This window comes from Sus scrofa, chromosome 4 (assembly GCF_000003025.6).
Source record: "Sus scrofa isolate TJ Tabasco breed Duroc chromosome 4, Sscrofa11.1, whole genome shotgun sequence".
Taxonomy (NCBI): Eukaryota; Metazoa; Chordata; class Mammalia; order Artiodactyla; family Suidae; genus Sus; species Sus scrofa.
In genome coordinates, this window is record NC_010446.5 from 32,991,179 (window position 1) to 33,008,227 (window position 17,049).

The 17,049-nt window shown below is 38.0% G+C and overlaps 1 protein-coding gene and 1 long non-coding RNA gene across 2 annotated transcripts in view; one reads left to right on the plus strand and one right to left on the minus strand.

Annotated features, from left to right (window-relative positions):
* RIMS2 (regulating synaptic membrane exocytosis 2) overlaps positions 8,437-17,049 on the minus strand; it is a 613,799-nt gene continuing 605,186 nt past the window's right edge. Inside the window, 4 exon segments of the mRNA XM_021090597.1 lie at positions 8,437-11,333; positions 11,828-11,967; positions 13,258-13,359; positions 13,668-13,780. Of these exon segments, the coding sequence (XP_020946256.1) occupies positions 11,115-11,333; positions 11,828-11,967; positions 13,258-13,359; positions 13,668-13,780 (574 nt within the window). The 3' untranslated portion in view covers positions 8,437-11,114.
* LOC110260423 lies at positions 11,341-14,871 on the plus strand. Its single transcript, XR_002343687.1, has 3 exons — positions 11,341-11,800; positions 13,265-13,402; positions 14,831-14,871. It is a non-coding gene; the product is annotated as an uncharacterized LOC110260423 (long non-coding RNA).

Sequence of the window (17,049 nt, forward strand, 5' to 3'; positions counted from 1 at the left end):
CTTTCCCTTTGGTAACCATAAGTTTGTTTTCAAAATCTGAGTGTTTCTATTTTGTAAATAATTTCTTTTGCATCTTTTTAAAGATTCCACATGTGTTATGATATTTGTCTTTCTCTGTTATTTCATTTTTTTTATAGCTAAGTAATAGTCCATTGTGTATATGTGGCAGTTCTTTATCCATTCGTCTGTTGATGGACGTTTAGGTTTCTGTGTCTTGTGTCTTGGTTATTGTAAGTAGTGCTAATCGGTTTTCTCAGCCCCATTTATTGAAGAGACTATCTTTCTCCATTGTATATTCTTCTATTGCTATGGATGAATTGAATATTGGGGCGCATGTATCTTTTTGAATTATGGTTTTCTCCAGATATATGCCTGGGAGTGGGGTTGCAGGATCATATATATCTCCATTTTTAGTTTTTTAAGGAACCTCCAAACTGTTCTTCATAGTGGCTAAACCAATTTACATTCCCATCAACAGTATAAGGAGGGTTCCCTTTTCTCTTCACTCTCTCCAGAATTTATGTTTGTAGACTTTTTTTGATGGCCATTCTTTTTTTTTTTTTTCTCCTGTTGAGGTCCCTACATATTTTTTAAAGTTGATTTTATTGTGGTATAATTTACATACAATAAAATGTTCCCTTGATGGCCATTCTGACAGGTATGAGTTGATATAGTAGTTTTGATTTGCATTTCTTAATACTTAGTGATGTTAAGCATCTTTTCATGTGTCTTTTGGTGATCTGTATGTCTTGTTGTGATTTATGCCAGAGTGTTCTGCCTATGTTTTTCTCTAAGAAGTTTTATAGTATTTAGTCTTAGGTATTTAATCCATTTTGAGTTTTTTTTGTGTGTGTCAGGTGTTAAAGCATGTTCTAATTTCATCCTTTTACATGTAGTTGTCTGGTTTCTCAGCACCATTTATTGAAGAGACTATCTTTCTCCATTGTATATTCTTGCCTCCATTGTTATAGATTAATTGACCGTAGGTACATGGTTTTCTTCCTGGGGTCTCTATACTGTTCCATTGATTATGTATTTCTGTTTTTGTGTCAGTAGCACTTTGTGATTTCTGTAGCTCTAGAATATACTCTGAATTCAGGAAGCCTTATTCCTCTCACTCCATATTTCTTTATCAAGACTGTTTTGGCTCTCTAGAGTCTTTTGTGTTTCCATACAAATTTAAAATTTTTTCTAGATCTGCAAAAAATGCCATTGGTAATTTGATAGGGATTGCATTGAATCTATAACTTCCTTGGGTAGTATAATCATTTTGACAATATTGATTATTCCAATCTAAGAAACTGTTGTCTTTTCACCTGTCTGTTTAATCTTTGATTTCTTTCATTAGCATCTTAGAGTTTGCCTCCTTGGGTTGGTTTATTGTTAGGTCTTTTATTCTTTTTGATGCTATGGTAAATGGGGATTTTTTTCCATAATTTCTTTTTCTGATCTTTCATTGTTAGTGTATAGGAATGCAAGAGATATTTGTGTATTAATTTTGTATCATGCAACTTGACCAAATTCATTGATGTGTTCTAATTTTCTGGTAGCATCTTTAGGATTTTCTGTGTAGAGTATCATGTCATCTGCAAACAGTGACAGTTTTACTTTTCCAATTTGGATCCCTTTTATTTCTTTTCCTTCTCTGATTGCTCTGGCAGTCAGAAAAGAAAACTTCCAAAACTATGAAACTGTGATTAGTTCTAAAAACTTCTAAAACTATGTTGAGTGAAAGTGGTGAAAATGAACATCCTTGTCTTGTTCCTCATCTTAGAGGAAATGTTTTCAGCTTTTCACCATTGGATATAATGTTAGCTGTAGGTTTGTTACATATAGCATTTATTATGTTGAGCTATGTACCCTCTATGCCCACTTTTTGGAGAGTTTTTATCATAATGAGTATTGGATTTTGTCATCTATTGAGATGATCATTTGGTTTTATTTTTCAATTTGTTAATGTGGTAGGTCATACTGATTGATTTGCAGATATTTAAAAATCCTTGCATCCCTGAGATAAATCTCATTTGATTATGGTGTATGATCATTTTAATGTATTGTTGGATTCACTTTAATGTGTTTTTGGATGAAGTAATGTGGAGGATTTTTGCATCTGTGTTTATCAGTGATACTGGCCTATAATTTTCTTTTTTGTGGTGTCTTTGTCTGGTTTTGGTATCAGAGTGATGATGGCCTCATAGAATGAGTCTGGGAATGATCCTTCCTCTGTAATTTTTTGGAATTGTATTAGAAGGTTAGGTGTTCGCTCTTCTCTAAATGTGTGATAGAGTTCACCTGTGAAACCATCTAGTTCTAGACTGTTTTAGTTTCCATACTTGTAATTGGCCTATTCATATTTCCTAGTTCTTCCTGGTTCTATCTTGGAAGGTTGTACTTTTGTTAGAATTCATGTATTTCTTCCAGGTTGTCCATTTTCTTGTCATATTGTTGCTTATAGTATTCTCTTATAATTCTTTGTATTTCTGTGGTTTCAGTTTAACCTCTCCTTTCTCATTTCTTTTAAAAAATTTTTATTAGAGTGTAGATGACTTAACAATGTTGTGTGAGTTTCAGGTATACAGCAAAGTGAATCAGTTTTACGCACACATGCACACATATCCATTCTTTTTCAGATTCTTTTCCCATAGAGATTATTATACACTATTGCATGGATTTCCCTGTGCCACAGTGTAGGTTCTTGTTATTTATCTATTTTATATATACTAGTGTATGTATGTTAATCACAACCTCCTAATATATCCCTCTCCCCAACATTTTCCCTTTGGTACCCACAAGTTTCGTTTTGAAAACTTTGAATCTGTTTCTGTTTTGTGAATAAGTTCTTTTGTATTTTTTTTTTTTTTTTTTTTTTTTTTTTTTTTTTTTTTTTTTTTTTTGTCTTTTTAGGGCTGCACCTGCAGCATATGGAAATTCCTAGGCTAGGGGTCAAATCAGATCTGTAGCTGCTGGCCTACACCAGAGCCACACAACTTGGAATCCAAGTCACATCTGTGAACTATGCCACAGCTCATGGCAAGGCTCGTGTGGCCAGGGATCAAACCTGCATCTTCATGGATACTAGTCAGGTTTGTTACTGCTGAGTCATGACGGGAACTCCATGTATCACTTTGATTTATTTATTTATCTTTTAAATTTTTATTTATTTATCTATTTTTTACTTTTTAGAGCCGCACCTGCGGCATATGGAGGTTCCCAGGCTAGGAGTCTAATCAGAGCTACAGCTGCCGGCCTACGCCACAGCCACAGCAATGCCAGATCCGAGCCCCATCTGTGACCCACACCATAGCTCACGGCAACGCTGGATCCCTAACCCACTGAGCAAGGCCAGGGATTAAACCCACCACCTCATGGTTCCTAATCGGATTTGTTTCCATTGTGCCATGTCGGGAACTCCCATGTGTCACTTTTAAATTAGATTCCACCTGTTAATAATCTCATGATGTGTCACATCATCTTTATCCATTCCTGTCAGTGGACATTTAGCTTGTTTCCATGCCTTGGCTATTGTAAATAGTCCTACAATGAACATGGGATGCATGTATCTTTTCAATTATAGCTTTCTTCAGATATATGCCCAGGAGTGGGATTGCTAGGTCATATGGTAGTTCTATATTTAGATTTTTAAGGAGCCTCCACGCCATTCTCTATAGTGGTTGCACCAGCTTACATTCCTATCAAGAGTGTAGGAGGGTTCCCTTTTCTCCACACCCTCTGCAGAATTTGTTGTTAGTAGACTTTGTGATGATGGCCATTCTGACCAGTGTGAGGTGATACCTCACTGTAGATTTGATTTGCATTTCTCTAATAATTAGTGATGTTGAGCAACTTTTCATATGCTTTTTGTCCGTGTCTGTCTTCTTCATAGAATTGTCTATTTAGGACTTCTAACCATTTTTTAAATCGTGTTTGGATTTTTTTAATGTGTAAAGGTGTATCAGATGTTTCTATATTTTGGAGATTAATCCTTTTGTTGGTTGCTTTGTTTGCAAGTATTTTCTTCCATTCTGTGGGTTCTCTTTTCCATTTTCTTTATGGTTTCCTTTGCTTTGCCAAAGCTTTTAAGTTTAACTAGGTCCCTTTTGTTTATTTTAGTTTTTATTTTCATTACTCTAGGGATGGATCCAAAAAGATAGTGCTGTCAAAGAGTATCCTGCCTGTGTTTTCCTCTAGCTTTATATTGTCTGGTCTTACATTTAGGTCTTTAATCCATTTTGAGTTTATTTTTGTGTATACTGTAAGGTAATGTCCTAATTTTATCCTTTTACATGTAGCTGTTTTCCCAGCACCACTGTTAAAGAGCCTATTTTTTATTCACAGTATATTCTTGCCTCCTTTATCATAGATTAATTAATCATAGATTATTGTGTGGGTTTCTTCCTGGGCTTTCTATCCTGTTCCACTGATAGGTATTTGTGTGGGTTTCTTCACATAGCAGGAAACCAACTAACACAGTTAGAATGTATGGCTCTTGGAAGATCCTTAGTCATAACAAGCAGGAACATGAAATCTGCAGACTCTCTTCAATTCATGCTTCTGCTTTGCTTTACTGACTTTCTTCTCTATCTTAATCCAGTTCCATCATATATCCAAAAATATAGCCACTGACAATTCCTGGCCTTTTTTTCCATCTAATAGTTTCTGCCACTGGAGATGAATTGCCTCTTTGGTATCAAGGCAAATAAAAAGACAAATAACAAATCTTCACAGGCAAGAGTACAGACTGATCCATTTTAGGAGTCTGCATCCCCTATACCACCATCAGTTGAAGAATGGAATTAGTTAGAAAATAGGTCTCTTGGGAACACTATGGATGGATCAGAAAAGAAAGCACACTAAGCAAAATAGTCCCTACCCCAAAGCAAAATGACAGGAAGCTATTACCTGAGCATTATGAGCACCACAGGTTTAACATCTTTTTGTTTCAAATGTATACAAACTATGAATATAAATATTGGGACTTGGGAACCTTCCATGTTAAACAAGCAATCTCTCTGAGAATATCTGAAGGGATAATTACCATTAAGGCTGAGTGTTTGGCACTGGTAATGTGCTTAATCTGAGTTAGGTGCTCTACTGAGTACAGAACTATAGGCCATGGTTCATTTGTTCACAGGTCTAAAAATGGAATGGGATTAAGGACTGAGGAACATTCTGAGAACCATTTTAAATATAATTAGAGGGTTAGCCCTTATCCTTGGTTTCATTTACATATAGTTCTCCCATCAAGTCTAAGTTAAAGTGATTTTCTCAAGGAAACTCTCAATGGTTCAGAAATAGCTTAGACTGTAGAAACCTGTATTCACTTGTTTATGAGGGAAAAAATGTCTTAGGCACCCATCATTTCTTTAGACATATATGTAGAGTAATAAAAGTGGTTGAAGAAAAGGAACTCTAATTTCTTAGCTGCTTTTCTCTGTGTGGAATATTTTTCACTTTACTTCCATCTCCCTTTGCCATCATCACCTTGTATTTAACTCCTGTCCATATTAAGAGATATTAGCTTCTTCCACTCTCTCGACTGGGTTAAAACACTGCTGTATAGTCCCATAATTTTTTTTTCTTCTTTGGGTAAAAAATTTAAAATATAACTTTCCAAAGTGTGTCATATGTGGTATAATGAAAGTCCCGTGAGGACAGGGTTGTGCTTGTCTGTTTACTACAGTGCCTAAAAATGTCTCAAAATAGCAAGGATTAAACACTGATTGGACAGATAATTATGGAACATGTATGTGTCCAGCATTGTTCTTGGCACTGAGGATACAAAAGGGAAAAAGAAAAGATATTGCCCCTTCCTTGAAGGAGCTTATAAGTTGGTCAAAGTGTTGATTTTTTTTTTTATTTTTTCCCACTGTACAGCATGGGGATCAAGTTATTCTTACACGTATACATTTTTTTCCCCACCCTTTGTTCTGTTGCAACATGAGTATCTAGACATAGTTCTCAATGCTACTCAGCAGGATCTCCTTGTAAATCTATTCTAAGTTGTGTCTGATGAGCCTAAGCTCCTGATCCCTCCCACTCCCTCCCTCTCCCATCAGGCAGCCACAAGTCTCTTCTCCAAGTCCATGATTTTCTTTTCTGAGGAGATGTTCATTTGTGCTAGATATTAGAGTCCAGTTATGTGATATCATATGGTATTTGTCTTTCTCTTTCTCACTCATTTCACTCAATATTAGAGTCTCTAGTTCCATCCATGTTGCTGCAAATCGCATTATGTCATTCTTTTTTATGGCTGAGTAGTATTCCATTGTGTATATATACCACTTCTTCCTAATCCAATCATCTGTTGATGGACATTTGGGTTGTTTCCATGTCCTGGCTATTGTGAATAGTGCTGCAATGAACATGCGGGGTGCATGTGTCTCTTTTAAGCAGAGTTTTGTCCGGATATATGTCCAAGAGTGAGATTGCAGGGTCATATGGAAGTTCTATGTATAGATTTCTAAGGTATCTCCAAATTGTTCTCCATACCAGTTTACATTCCCACCAACAGTGCAGGAGGGTTCCCTTTTCTCTACAACCCCTCCAGCACTTGTTATTTGTGGATTTATTAATGATGGCCATCCTGACTGGTGTGAGGTGGTATCTCATGGTAGTTTTGATTTGCATTTCTCTTATAATCAGCGATGTTGAGCATTTTTTCATGTGTTTGTTGGCCTTCTGTATATCTTCCATGGAGAACAGTCTATTCAGGTCTTTTGCCCATTTTTCCATTGATTGACTGGCTTTTTTGCTGTTGGTTGTGTAAGTTGCTTATATATTCTAGAGATTAAGCCCTTCTCTGTTGCATCATTTGAAACTATTTTCTCCCATTTTGTAAGTTGTCTTTTTGTTTTCTTTTTGGTTTCCTTTGCTGTGCAAAAGCTTTTCAGTTTGATTAGGTCCCATTGGTTTATTTTTGCTCTTATTTCTATTGCTTTGGGAGACTGACCTGAGAAAATATTCATGATGTTGATGTCAGAGAGTGTTCTGCTTATGTTCTCTTCTAGGAGTTTGATGTTGATTTAATGATGGTAGAATGTATTAACAATATGAAGTTATGAAGACATGATTGCTAGAGAGACTAAGTGACTTGAGACAAGTCGTGAAGAATTTGTGTGGCAGATTGTTTTTTGTTTTTTATTCCCCCTTACACACTGCTACTCAGTACACACTTAAACCACAGGTGGGGTGTGAACTTCTTTTCATTCATCAATGGATGCCAGAGGATGTTGAGGCATTAGGAGCTCAATGGAGACAGACATGCAGAGAACCTGATTTTTATGCATAGAATGTTAAAGGTTAAGTCAGTACAGGCAGATGGCTTTGGCGATTTCTTGGCCAATTCTCTCTCAGCCCCTATGATAGTGACCAACATGTCCTTTATTGGTTGTGGACCTTCGTGTCTGGAGTTCTGGGAAAGTGAAGGGGTTGGCGTTGATGGTAGCCATGTGGTTAGGGTTAAGTCAGGAACTGCTATAGGAGAGACCTGTCCTAGGCTGGGAGTAGTAGGAAGGGATTAACTGGATCACTTTTGAGAATGCAGAAAGGCTTTTCAGGAGAGGGTATATAAGGAAGGCAAAGAGATTTGTAGAATAGGAGTGCATGAAAAGGAAAGAAAGAGCTCACCAGAACAGTGGTATATATTGAATACTGGAAGATAATGTGGGATAGGTATGGAGAATGGGGCTGGATCTGAATCCTTGAAAAATGGAAGAAATAGCTGGTTCCAGGAAGGAAGAGCAAATTAGGTTTGGATTTCAGTTGGGCTTCTAATGAGTCAAACTAGTTCTTAAATTTAGAGTCAGGGAGGATGCCTATTGGAACTCTGCTGGGTCCTTCCTCCTAGTTTGAGAAGCTCTCCTAGAAGGATACGGAGAAACCTTCTTCATTCACTCACACAACAGGAGCCAGTCCCTGGACCGGCAGTTACATGGTTCCTGTAGGTCAGGTTAGCACTGTCTCCCAGTTGAAATGCACCACCCCCACCCCCCAGAAAGCTGAACTGACACATCAAAGGAAACACAGCATAGAGTCGTTACCCTTGCCATCTCTATCCAGGGAATGACAGAGCCTGTGCATGATTCTGTGACTTTGCTGTCAGCGGAGGCCACCACCATGACTCAGAAATCTCACTCGGTTCACTCAAAGCCACCTGTGAGTTGCAGTCATTTCATCAGAAAGCAAGCACCTCAATTCAAAATATTTTTTTTTTTTAATGCAGCAAACTTTAATGGTGTGAGCCCCAATTTTTTGGCATTTTAAAGAAGTGCTCTAAGACTATCTGCTAAGACTAGCAGTCTGCTTCTGTTACAGAGCAGTAGAAAAAAGATGATTTCCTTGTCTTTAAATGATGTGTGGGTTCAGGGAATGGGCTGCAGCAGGCTTAGGAATATGTGGGGGAGAAGAGAAGTCAGAGAAGGCCATGCACACAACATCTGTAAAAGAAAATGTTTTATTTAAAGTGTTAAATACCATCACCAGAATGAATTTGAGTTTTACATTAGTTGGTGTTCATTACAGGACTAATCTGCCCTTTTTTTTCCAACTGGAATTCCCTTTACTTTTAAAACATACTATGTACAGGGCAGCGATGGTCACTGGAATAGTGCTATTTACATGACTAGACCACAAGTCGAGGTGCAGACATGTGAAAATTAAAAAAAAAAAATACACCAACTTTAAAATAAATACTGCATAATGACAATAATGTACAAATATTCCATACAGCCATGTCCTTCTTATTAAAATTAGAAATAATTTATATAGGAATATGCACAAAAGATTATGTGACTGAATCTTAGTATCAGGAAAATGGTAAACATTTATTCTAAGGGAGGGTATAGACACTATAGGTCTATTAAATCAATTGTTGCTGGTTCACAAGTGTCTAAATTATTTCAGTGATGTTTTATTCATTCTTCTTACAACTTTACCTGGGTCCATCGCAGGTCTCAAATGTCAAGACACGGTCTCGGTGTATTTCATATTGCACCACATAAAGAGAAGGCATTTTTAGTGATACTCATTTTAACTTTTGCACCATATCAAGCATGATTGTGTTTAATGGTCAGCATTGAATTTAAAAAGGAACACAAAAAAGCAGTTTTTGTGCATGGCCTTAACTCAATAAGCAAATGGTATGTATGTGGATCTTGTAAGTTCCTGCAAGAAATTAAAATCAACCTTATCAGAACGTGTTAGTTATCAAAGTGTATAAAGGATCAAAGTGTGGGTGGTTCATTACATGGACTACCTTAACCAGTGACTTTTCCTCAAAGTAGGGGAACTTAAGAGAAATTTGACCTTGCAGCACCACCCAATGGTACTATCTGTAAAACCAAAGGCAGGGCTTTGACTTCAGGGGATCTGTGTGTAGACTTTCGGTGATGGCATCAGAGAACTGTTAATAGGCAGATTGACTTTCTTTTGAGTCACCTAAAAATTGGAGCTTTAAAATTATTTGTTGCAAATTTATGTTTGCTATATTTCTTTAGAAATATAATTTGTGAAAAATTGAATTTTACTACAGAAAAGTGACTTAATAAACAGCCCTGTGTTTCCGGGCTCCAAATTTTTAGCAGTGTTTGTATTCACATAGTAAATGTAAATTGGCTAAAGAAATTTAATTAAAAAAAAACAAAAACAAAACCTAAGACCTTCTAGAAATCATACTTTTTAACCCCTGTATGAATAATGCTGGTGCTAAAAACAAATTAGACATTATAATGGCCACATGATTTTAGAATTCTTCTGTAAACTGAACTTTGAAGGTGAAAATAAAATTACCATGCACTGTACAATAAATTGCAAAAGTTCAAATATCTTCTTTATCAAATACATGCTGACTTACTTTAATTGTACTCCCAAGTCATGTTGCAAAATCCTTTTCAACATGCTTGAAATAAAGAAAGCTTTTAAATTTCCCCTCTTGAGAAATTCATAAATTCAGAAGCATCTACAGCTGCTGAATCAAACATGGGGGGTGTAAGAGACTATCAGGTTAAAAACTTTTAATTTTTTAGCATAATAGTCACTCCGGTAGGGAGAAAGAAAATAAAAGATTAAAAGAGGAAGAAGAGGAAAAGTGAGACAGAAGAAGAAAGATGTGAACAATTTGCACATATTGAACTTTTATAAGATTTGTATATTTAACATGGAAATAAATTGAATATATTATACTTATTTGTCACATAAAGAGAATTTTAAGTATCTTCCAGAAAGTATTTTTTTCTGTAATGTCTGCCAAAACACAGACTATGATTAGTTTAAAGAATAAACATGGTGTGTCTTTGTATCACCCTGTTGCATTCTCTCCCTTTTTTAAAACCATGCACTAGTGAAATTTATTTTTAAAAATAATATAAATTGTTGAAAATGGCTGATTTTTATTTTATTTTTTTGCAAGTTGCAGCCCCAAGAAAATAATTTAAGTATTCAGCTAATCTGTGTCCATGCAAAAAAAGTTTCTTTTATTTCATCCAGTACAGTGTAGCCACAGAATTTTGTTTTTCAGAGTCCAACACATCTTGGCATTAGTGACTGACATGCCTGCTGGAGCTCCGAAGTCTGCCACTGTTCACGTCATCACGTCGGACTGGCTGCTCCTGTCTCCGTCCAGAGGAGGGCTGACGTTTTGTCCTGGACCATTTCTTTGGTCTCTTGCTTTTCACCTGATGCTTCCGAGGACTTCACTCCTTGACTTGTAACATGGCTTAATGGCTGGATAGCTCCATTTCTGTGGCATCATGGGACTTTGGGGTCAGAGAAATGAAGAAAAAGGAACAGTAAAAATATAAAGGTGCCATTGAAAAGGGCTTTTGCTGCATGAAACTGACTAATTCTTTGAGATTAATCCATGGCTTCAGATTGGACCAAAACTTGAGGGTTACCGAACTCCAAACCTGATAGTTCTTCATAGCTCTGCTCTTTCACCTGAGGGCCTTCTTTAGGGCACAATGTGTGCAACTTCCTCTGAGAACACAGGATCGCTTTGTATCCCTAGAAACAGGCTCAGAAGACACAACGTTAAGCATGCAATGTTACCAGGGTTTGCGACCTGTGATTTTTTTTTTTTTTTTGTAACGCTGGTTGCTATGACAACAGTTTTACAGCTGCTATGAACGAGAATAAGAAGGTCCGGTTGAACTTTCCAGAGATGATTGGGAAGCTCTTCTTGTTAGAGGGGCCAAGGTTGGATCTACTAGGGAGGAAGGGGGGAAAAGTTTGAACCACCCAATCACCATGTTGGATAGCTCCAGTTCATCTAAGAGTATCTGGGCCACTCCCATAAAGGATTTGTGATCCATGCGGCCATAATCTCCCCAGACAATGATCTGTTGACAAAATAAAAAGAGCAATGTCAATATAATCAAGTACATAAAAGCTTGTCAACTAAAATACATTCAGTTAATACGGTGACATCAAACATCAAGTTAAATAGCTGTATTTAATTACTGGGATAGATGTCTTTAAATACCAGAATCCACAGATATGTTAGGAAAACTCTCCTGGAGTATTAAGATCATAAGCAGTAAAGAAAAACTGGAGCTTATGGATGATGGGTGTTTACAACTTGTCACTTTAAAGGAAACAACGTGTAGAGCTTTTTTTTTTTCCTTTTTCAAATTTTCCATTATGGTTTATTACAGGATATTGGATATAGTTTCCCAGTGTGTACAGCTCTGTAGCACTGGCCACTGATTTGAAGTTTCCCAAGAATTTCAACTATGAGGAATGGAAAAGAAAGTGACAAGAAAAGATGCTAGGTACGAAGTCTGACTCCATGAAAATACTTTCTTAGGTAAGAAATATATAATTCAGTAAATACCTGTAAAACCTTTCCTTGGGGACTTTCTTCAAAAGATAATAGCTGCTGGTAAAGGGGCTCCAGCGTTTTTCTTGCCACTTTTGTTTTCTTTTTGGCTATGCAGACTCCATTATCTAATAGATACACCTTTACATATGGTGCTTGGGAAAGAAAAACAGAGGAGAGTTAAATTAAAAAGTGATGAGCTGTGATTACAGGACACCCAATTGATGGAAGACATTGCAACAGCTTAATCCTAGGCTTAAAGTTCTAGCAGTCAAAAATCAATGGTCTTTCTGCTTTATGTCAAAATCATTAGAAACAATAGATGACTATCAGCCATTCAGGTAGTTTTAGGCAATGTGAACATAGCTTCTCAGTTGATTACATAGATTTGCATACCTCATTAAAAAAAGGTGAAATGCTTCCCTAATATTCAGCAAAGATGTCTTACTTCATTTTTCATTCGTCAATACTTTAACTAATCATGCTTAAAATTACATCATTTTATTCACCCATCCCCATAAATCATTTATCACGCAAAAAACTTATTTATTGACGGGGGTGTGGGTACAAGACGTCAGTAGGGTTTGATATAATATGTTCAAATTAGCCAGGAAAAGGAAACTAATTATGAATACCATGGGTTGGAATTTTTCTGACAGTCTTCATAAAAGCATTTTCATGCTTTGTTCAAATTGTGGTATTCTTTCTAGCAGAGTCAATTGACTAAGCTTCATGACCTTTATAAACACAACTGTTTTAGTCACCACTGCAGGGTTGTACAATAGGCAATATACACTACAATTTGGAATCTCTGCAAGGATAGGGAAGGTAAGAGATTGAAAATTACAATTCAGTCAGTGGAGGGGCTGAGGGGAGAAACCAAGTTTCAGTCTCTGCACTATGCATCGGGAATCTGTGGCATTTCCCAAGGCTCTAAGCACCTTAGATCATGACACTGTAGTCCAAAATGTGGCACTACAATAAAAACTTAGAATGGTGCCTCTCTACACACTACAGGAAGTAAAAAAGTCTTATAATAACAATGTCCTGCATACATAGGCTTAGGCTACTTTGTATCTATTTTTATTCTAATTTGAGAACTCTAAGGATTCCCTAAGAATTTTGAAGCTCCAGATAAACTGAAGAATAATATAAAACACCCACTACCAAGAACTTCTTACATGTTGCACAAAATGAATTATATAATTGTGATAGTTTTTACTTGCAGTGGTTTCTATGATATAATGTGTTTAGCTAATGACTTCCACATTAGTCTACCAGACCATCCTCTGTGAGTGCTCACTCAGGATAAACACACAAAACTACCACAGATAATTGACCTATTAACTAGTATCCTTTATGATCTAAAAACAAAGTTTTCAGCATTGAATCAAAAACAAGGCCATTGAATTATGAACAATAATACAAGAATCTCATGTTTTTACCTGGCAGTGTCTTGGAACCTGGTTTTACAACAAGGCCACGGGCCCGAATGATCTCCACCTCCAACTGTCCCTTTTTGTCCATCATTCCTACCTGAATGTCACCTAGGGCGAGGAAGAAACAAAGAGGCCTTAACATACAAAAACGGTGAGAAAAATGCTTATGCCAAGGCCTTGGTCAACATCATTTCATCATTCCCCACATTATTTTACTGAATTTGAGTAAAATTTTAAATATAATCAATGAAATCTTACTTTAAAAAGCATATAAACTAAATGGAAAAAAATCGATCCAAGATTGTTTTTAATAAACTATTAGATCCTCACTCCTGACAATACTGTTAAAGAGCCCATGGAATTAGAGAATGTCTTTTCTAATAATCCAAAAGAACAGTCATCACAGAAATTCTTACCCATTGCAGGTGTGGCCAGAGTCTGGCGCCCCACGAGCTGGGCAGGGCCAAGGCCATCCAGAAAATCGCTGAATTGGCTATCAGAGGCCAAGCGAACACCAGGGAAGATGAGACTAAAAGCAAAATAACACAATTAAACCTTCAACTCCTCTGTCCACCTAGCCCCCTTCCTGTGTCAGGGGCAGTTGGTATCACTATTTTGTCAGTTTTATTAACTGGAGCCCAATCCCCCCCTGCCCCTCTGTGGCTCTATCAGCCCTCATCCTGTATTTCAGGCTTCTGGTTATGTGTCTTTCTCCTGCTTGTCTGGAGAGCATGACCTATGGGTTCTGTCTACAGCACTCAGTACATTTGGGCACTTATTCCATGACGTGCATTATCTTACTGAATCCTCTTAGCTGCCCTATGAGAGAGATGCTATTATTTAACCCATTTCATCAACAAAGAAAGCCCTTGGATCATCCCCAACAACATATAAACATAGTTATTTCTTCCATCTTAAAAAAAAAAATCCCTTTAACCTCACTTCCCTCTCCAGCCTCTGTAGCATTTCTCTCCTCAAAATTCCATGAAAGATCTGTCTCTATGTGGTATCTTCATCTTCTTTCTTCTCATTCTCCCTTGGAACTAGAATCAGTTTTTCCTTGCTTTTTTCCCCACTCCACCAAAATTCCTCTGATAAAGATTACCTCAAGCCACGGTGGTGAATCTGTTAATACTCCGTACTAGCTAAACATACTAGGCTAAGTTGACACAACTGATCCCTCCCTCTGCCTCATAACACTTTCTCCACTTTGCTTCCTGGACCCTCTAGCTGCCTGGTTTTCCTCTTTGGCCATTCTCCTTTGATAATTCCATCACTAAATATTGGGAACTCAATTCTTTGACCTCTTCTCAGTATGTCCTGATTCCCTGGGCAAGCTCATAAAAGCTCATGGTTCTAAACACCATCTATGCTGATAATACCTAGACTGACATTTCTGGCTTGGCCCTCTCCCTTGGGCCATGGACCTGTACTCTAACTGCTCTGTCTACTCACTTGCTTGAGAGGCAAGTGAAACTCAACTTGTCCCAAACTGATTTGCAACCCCCAAACCAACAAAAAATCCAAACTCTGTTCCTCCCAGAGGATATGCCTATCTTAAATAGCAACTTCATTTTAGGAGACGGGATTAAGACGGCGGAAGAGAAGGACTGGAGCTCAACTTCTCTCCTAAAAACAACAAAATTCACATCTAAAGACTGAGCAATCTCCACCCAAATGGACCAGAAACCCATACCCTACTCCAGAAGAAAAAGAGGAGGCCACATCCACAGGTAGGAGGGGTGATTTTGTGATATAAACAACTCCATACCTCCCGGGTGGGAAGCTCCACAGACTGAAAACTAACTGGCTCACAGAGACTCACCTACAGGAGTGAGAGTTCTGAGCCCCACATCAAACCCTCACATGCTGGGATCTGTCATTGGGAGAAAGAGCCCTTGCAGCATCTGGCATTGAAGGCCAGTGGGGCTTGTGCGCAGGAGCTCCACAGGACTGGGGGAAACGTAGACCCCATTCTTAAAAGGCGCACACAGACTTTCACATGCACTAGGTCCCAGGGCAGAGCAAGGTCTCCACAGGAACCTAGGTCAAACCTGACTGCAGTTCTTGGAGGACATCATGGGAAAACAGGGGTGAATGTGGCTTGTTGTGAGGGAAGGACGTTGTGAGGGAAGGACATTGAAGGCAAAGCTCTCGGGAATATTCAGCAGCTACCTTTCTCTGGAGGTGGCCATTTTGGGAAAATCTGGCCCCACCCAGTCAGTCAGTGCTGAGAAGCCCCAGGGCAAACAACAATCCAGGTGGGATCACAGCCCCACCCCTCAGTAAACAGGCTACCTAAAGAGCCTCAGGCACACAGCAGCCCCTAATCCCATCCAGAGACTAAGCCTCACCCACCAGAGGGATTAGAATTGGCTCCACCTACCAGTGGGCAGGCATCAGCCCCTCCCATCAGGAAGCCTACAGCAAGCCCCCCATACCGACTTCAGCCACAAGGGGCAGACACCAGAAGTTAAGAGAGGCTACAACTCTATTATCTATAAAAAGTCACCACACCAAAAACCTATAAAAATGAAAAGACAGAGAACTATAACTCAGATGAGGGAGAAAGGAAAAACCCCAGAAAATCAGCTAAGCAATGAGGAGATTCTCAGCATCCAGGAAAAAGACTTTAGACTGTTAATGCTGAAGATGATGCAAGACATTGGAAATAAACTGGAGGCAAAGATGGATAACTTACAGGAAACACTAACCAAAGAGATGCAAGATATAAAACTTAAGAAGAGATGCAAAATACAATAACTGAAATAAAAAACTCACTAGAAGCAGCTAACAGCAGAATATAGGAGGCAGAAGAACGAATAAGCGAGGTGGAGGACAGATTAGAAGAAATTACGGATGCAGAACAGAAAAAAGATTGAAAACAAATGAAGAGAGTCTCAGAGAACTCTGGGACAATGTTAAACGCACCAACATCCGTATTATAGGGGTGCCAGAAGGAGAAGAGAGAGAGAGAAGGGGATAGAAAAAATACTCCAAGAGATAATAGCCAAAAATTTCCCTAACATGGGAAAGGAACCACTCACTCAAATCTAGGAGGCACAACGAGTACCATATAAAATAAACCCAAGGAGGAACACAAGGAGACACATAATAATCAAACTGACCAAAATTAAAGACAAAGAGAAAATCTTGAAAGCAGCTAGGGAAAAGAAAAAGGTAACATACAAGGAAACCCCAATAAGGTTATAGGCAGATTTTTCAGCAGAAACTCTGCAGTCCAGAAGGGAGTGGCATGATATACTTAACGTGATGAAAGGAAAAAACCTCCAACCAAGATTACTTTACCCAGCAAGGCTCTCATTCAGATTTGAAGGAGAAATCAAAACCTTCTCAGATAAGCAAAAGCTGAGAGAATTCAGCACCACTAAACCAGCCTTACAACACATACTAAAGGAACTTCTCTAGGCAGGAAAGAAAAGGTCAGCAACAGGAAACAAAAATTCCACAACTGACAAGGCTCACCAGTAAAGGTATATATACAGTAAAGATACGAAATCATCCATGCACAATTATACCATCAAAATCAGAAATCATGAGAAGAGGTGGGTACAAATGCGGGACACCGGAGATGAACTTGCAATTAAGAGAACAACAACTTAAAACGATCTCATATACATATAGACTTACATCAAAACTTCAGAATAACTGCAAACCAAAAATCTACAATTGATACACAAATAAGGAACCTCTGGAGAAGAAATATATCTCATAGTAAATAAGTGCATAATCCACCATGAAGGGGGTCATTTGACATCATTCTTGGAATGCTGAAGT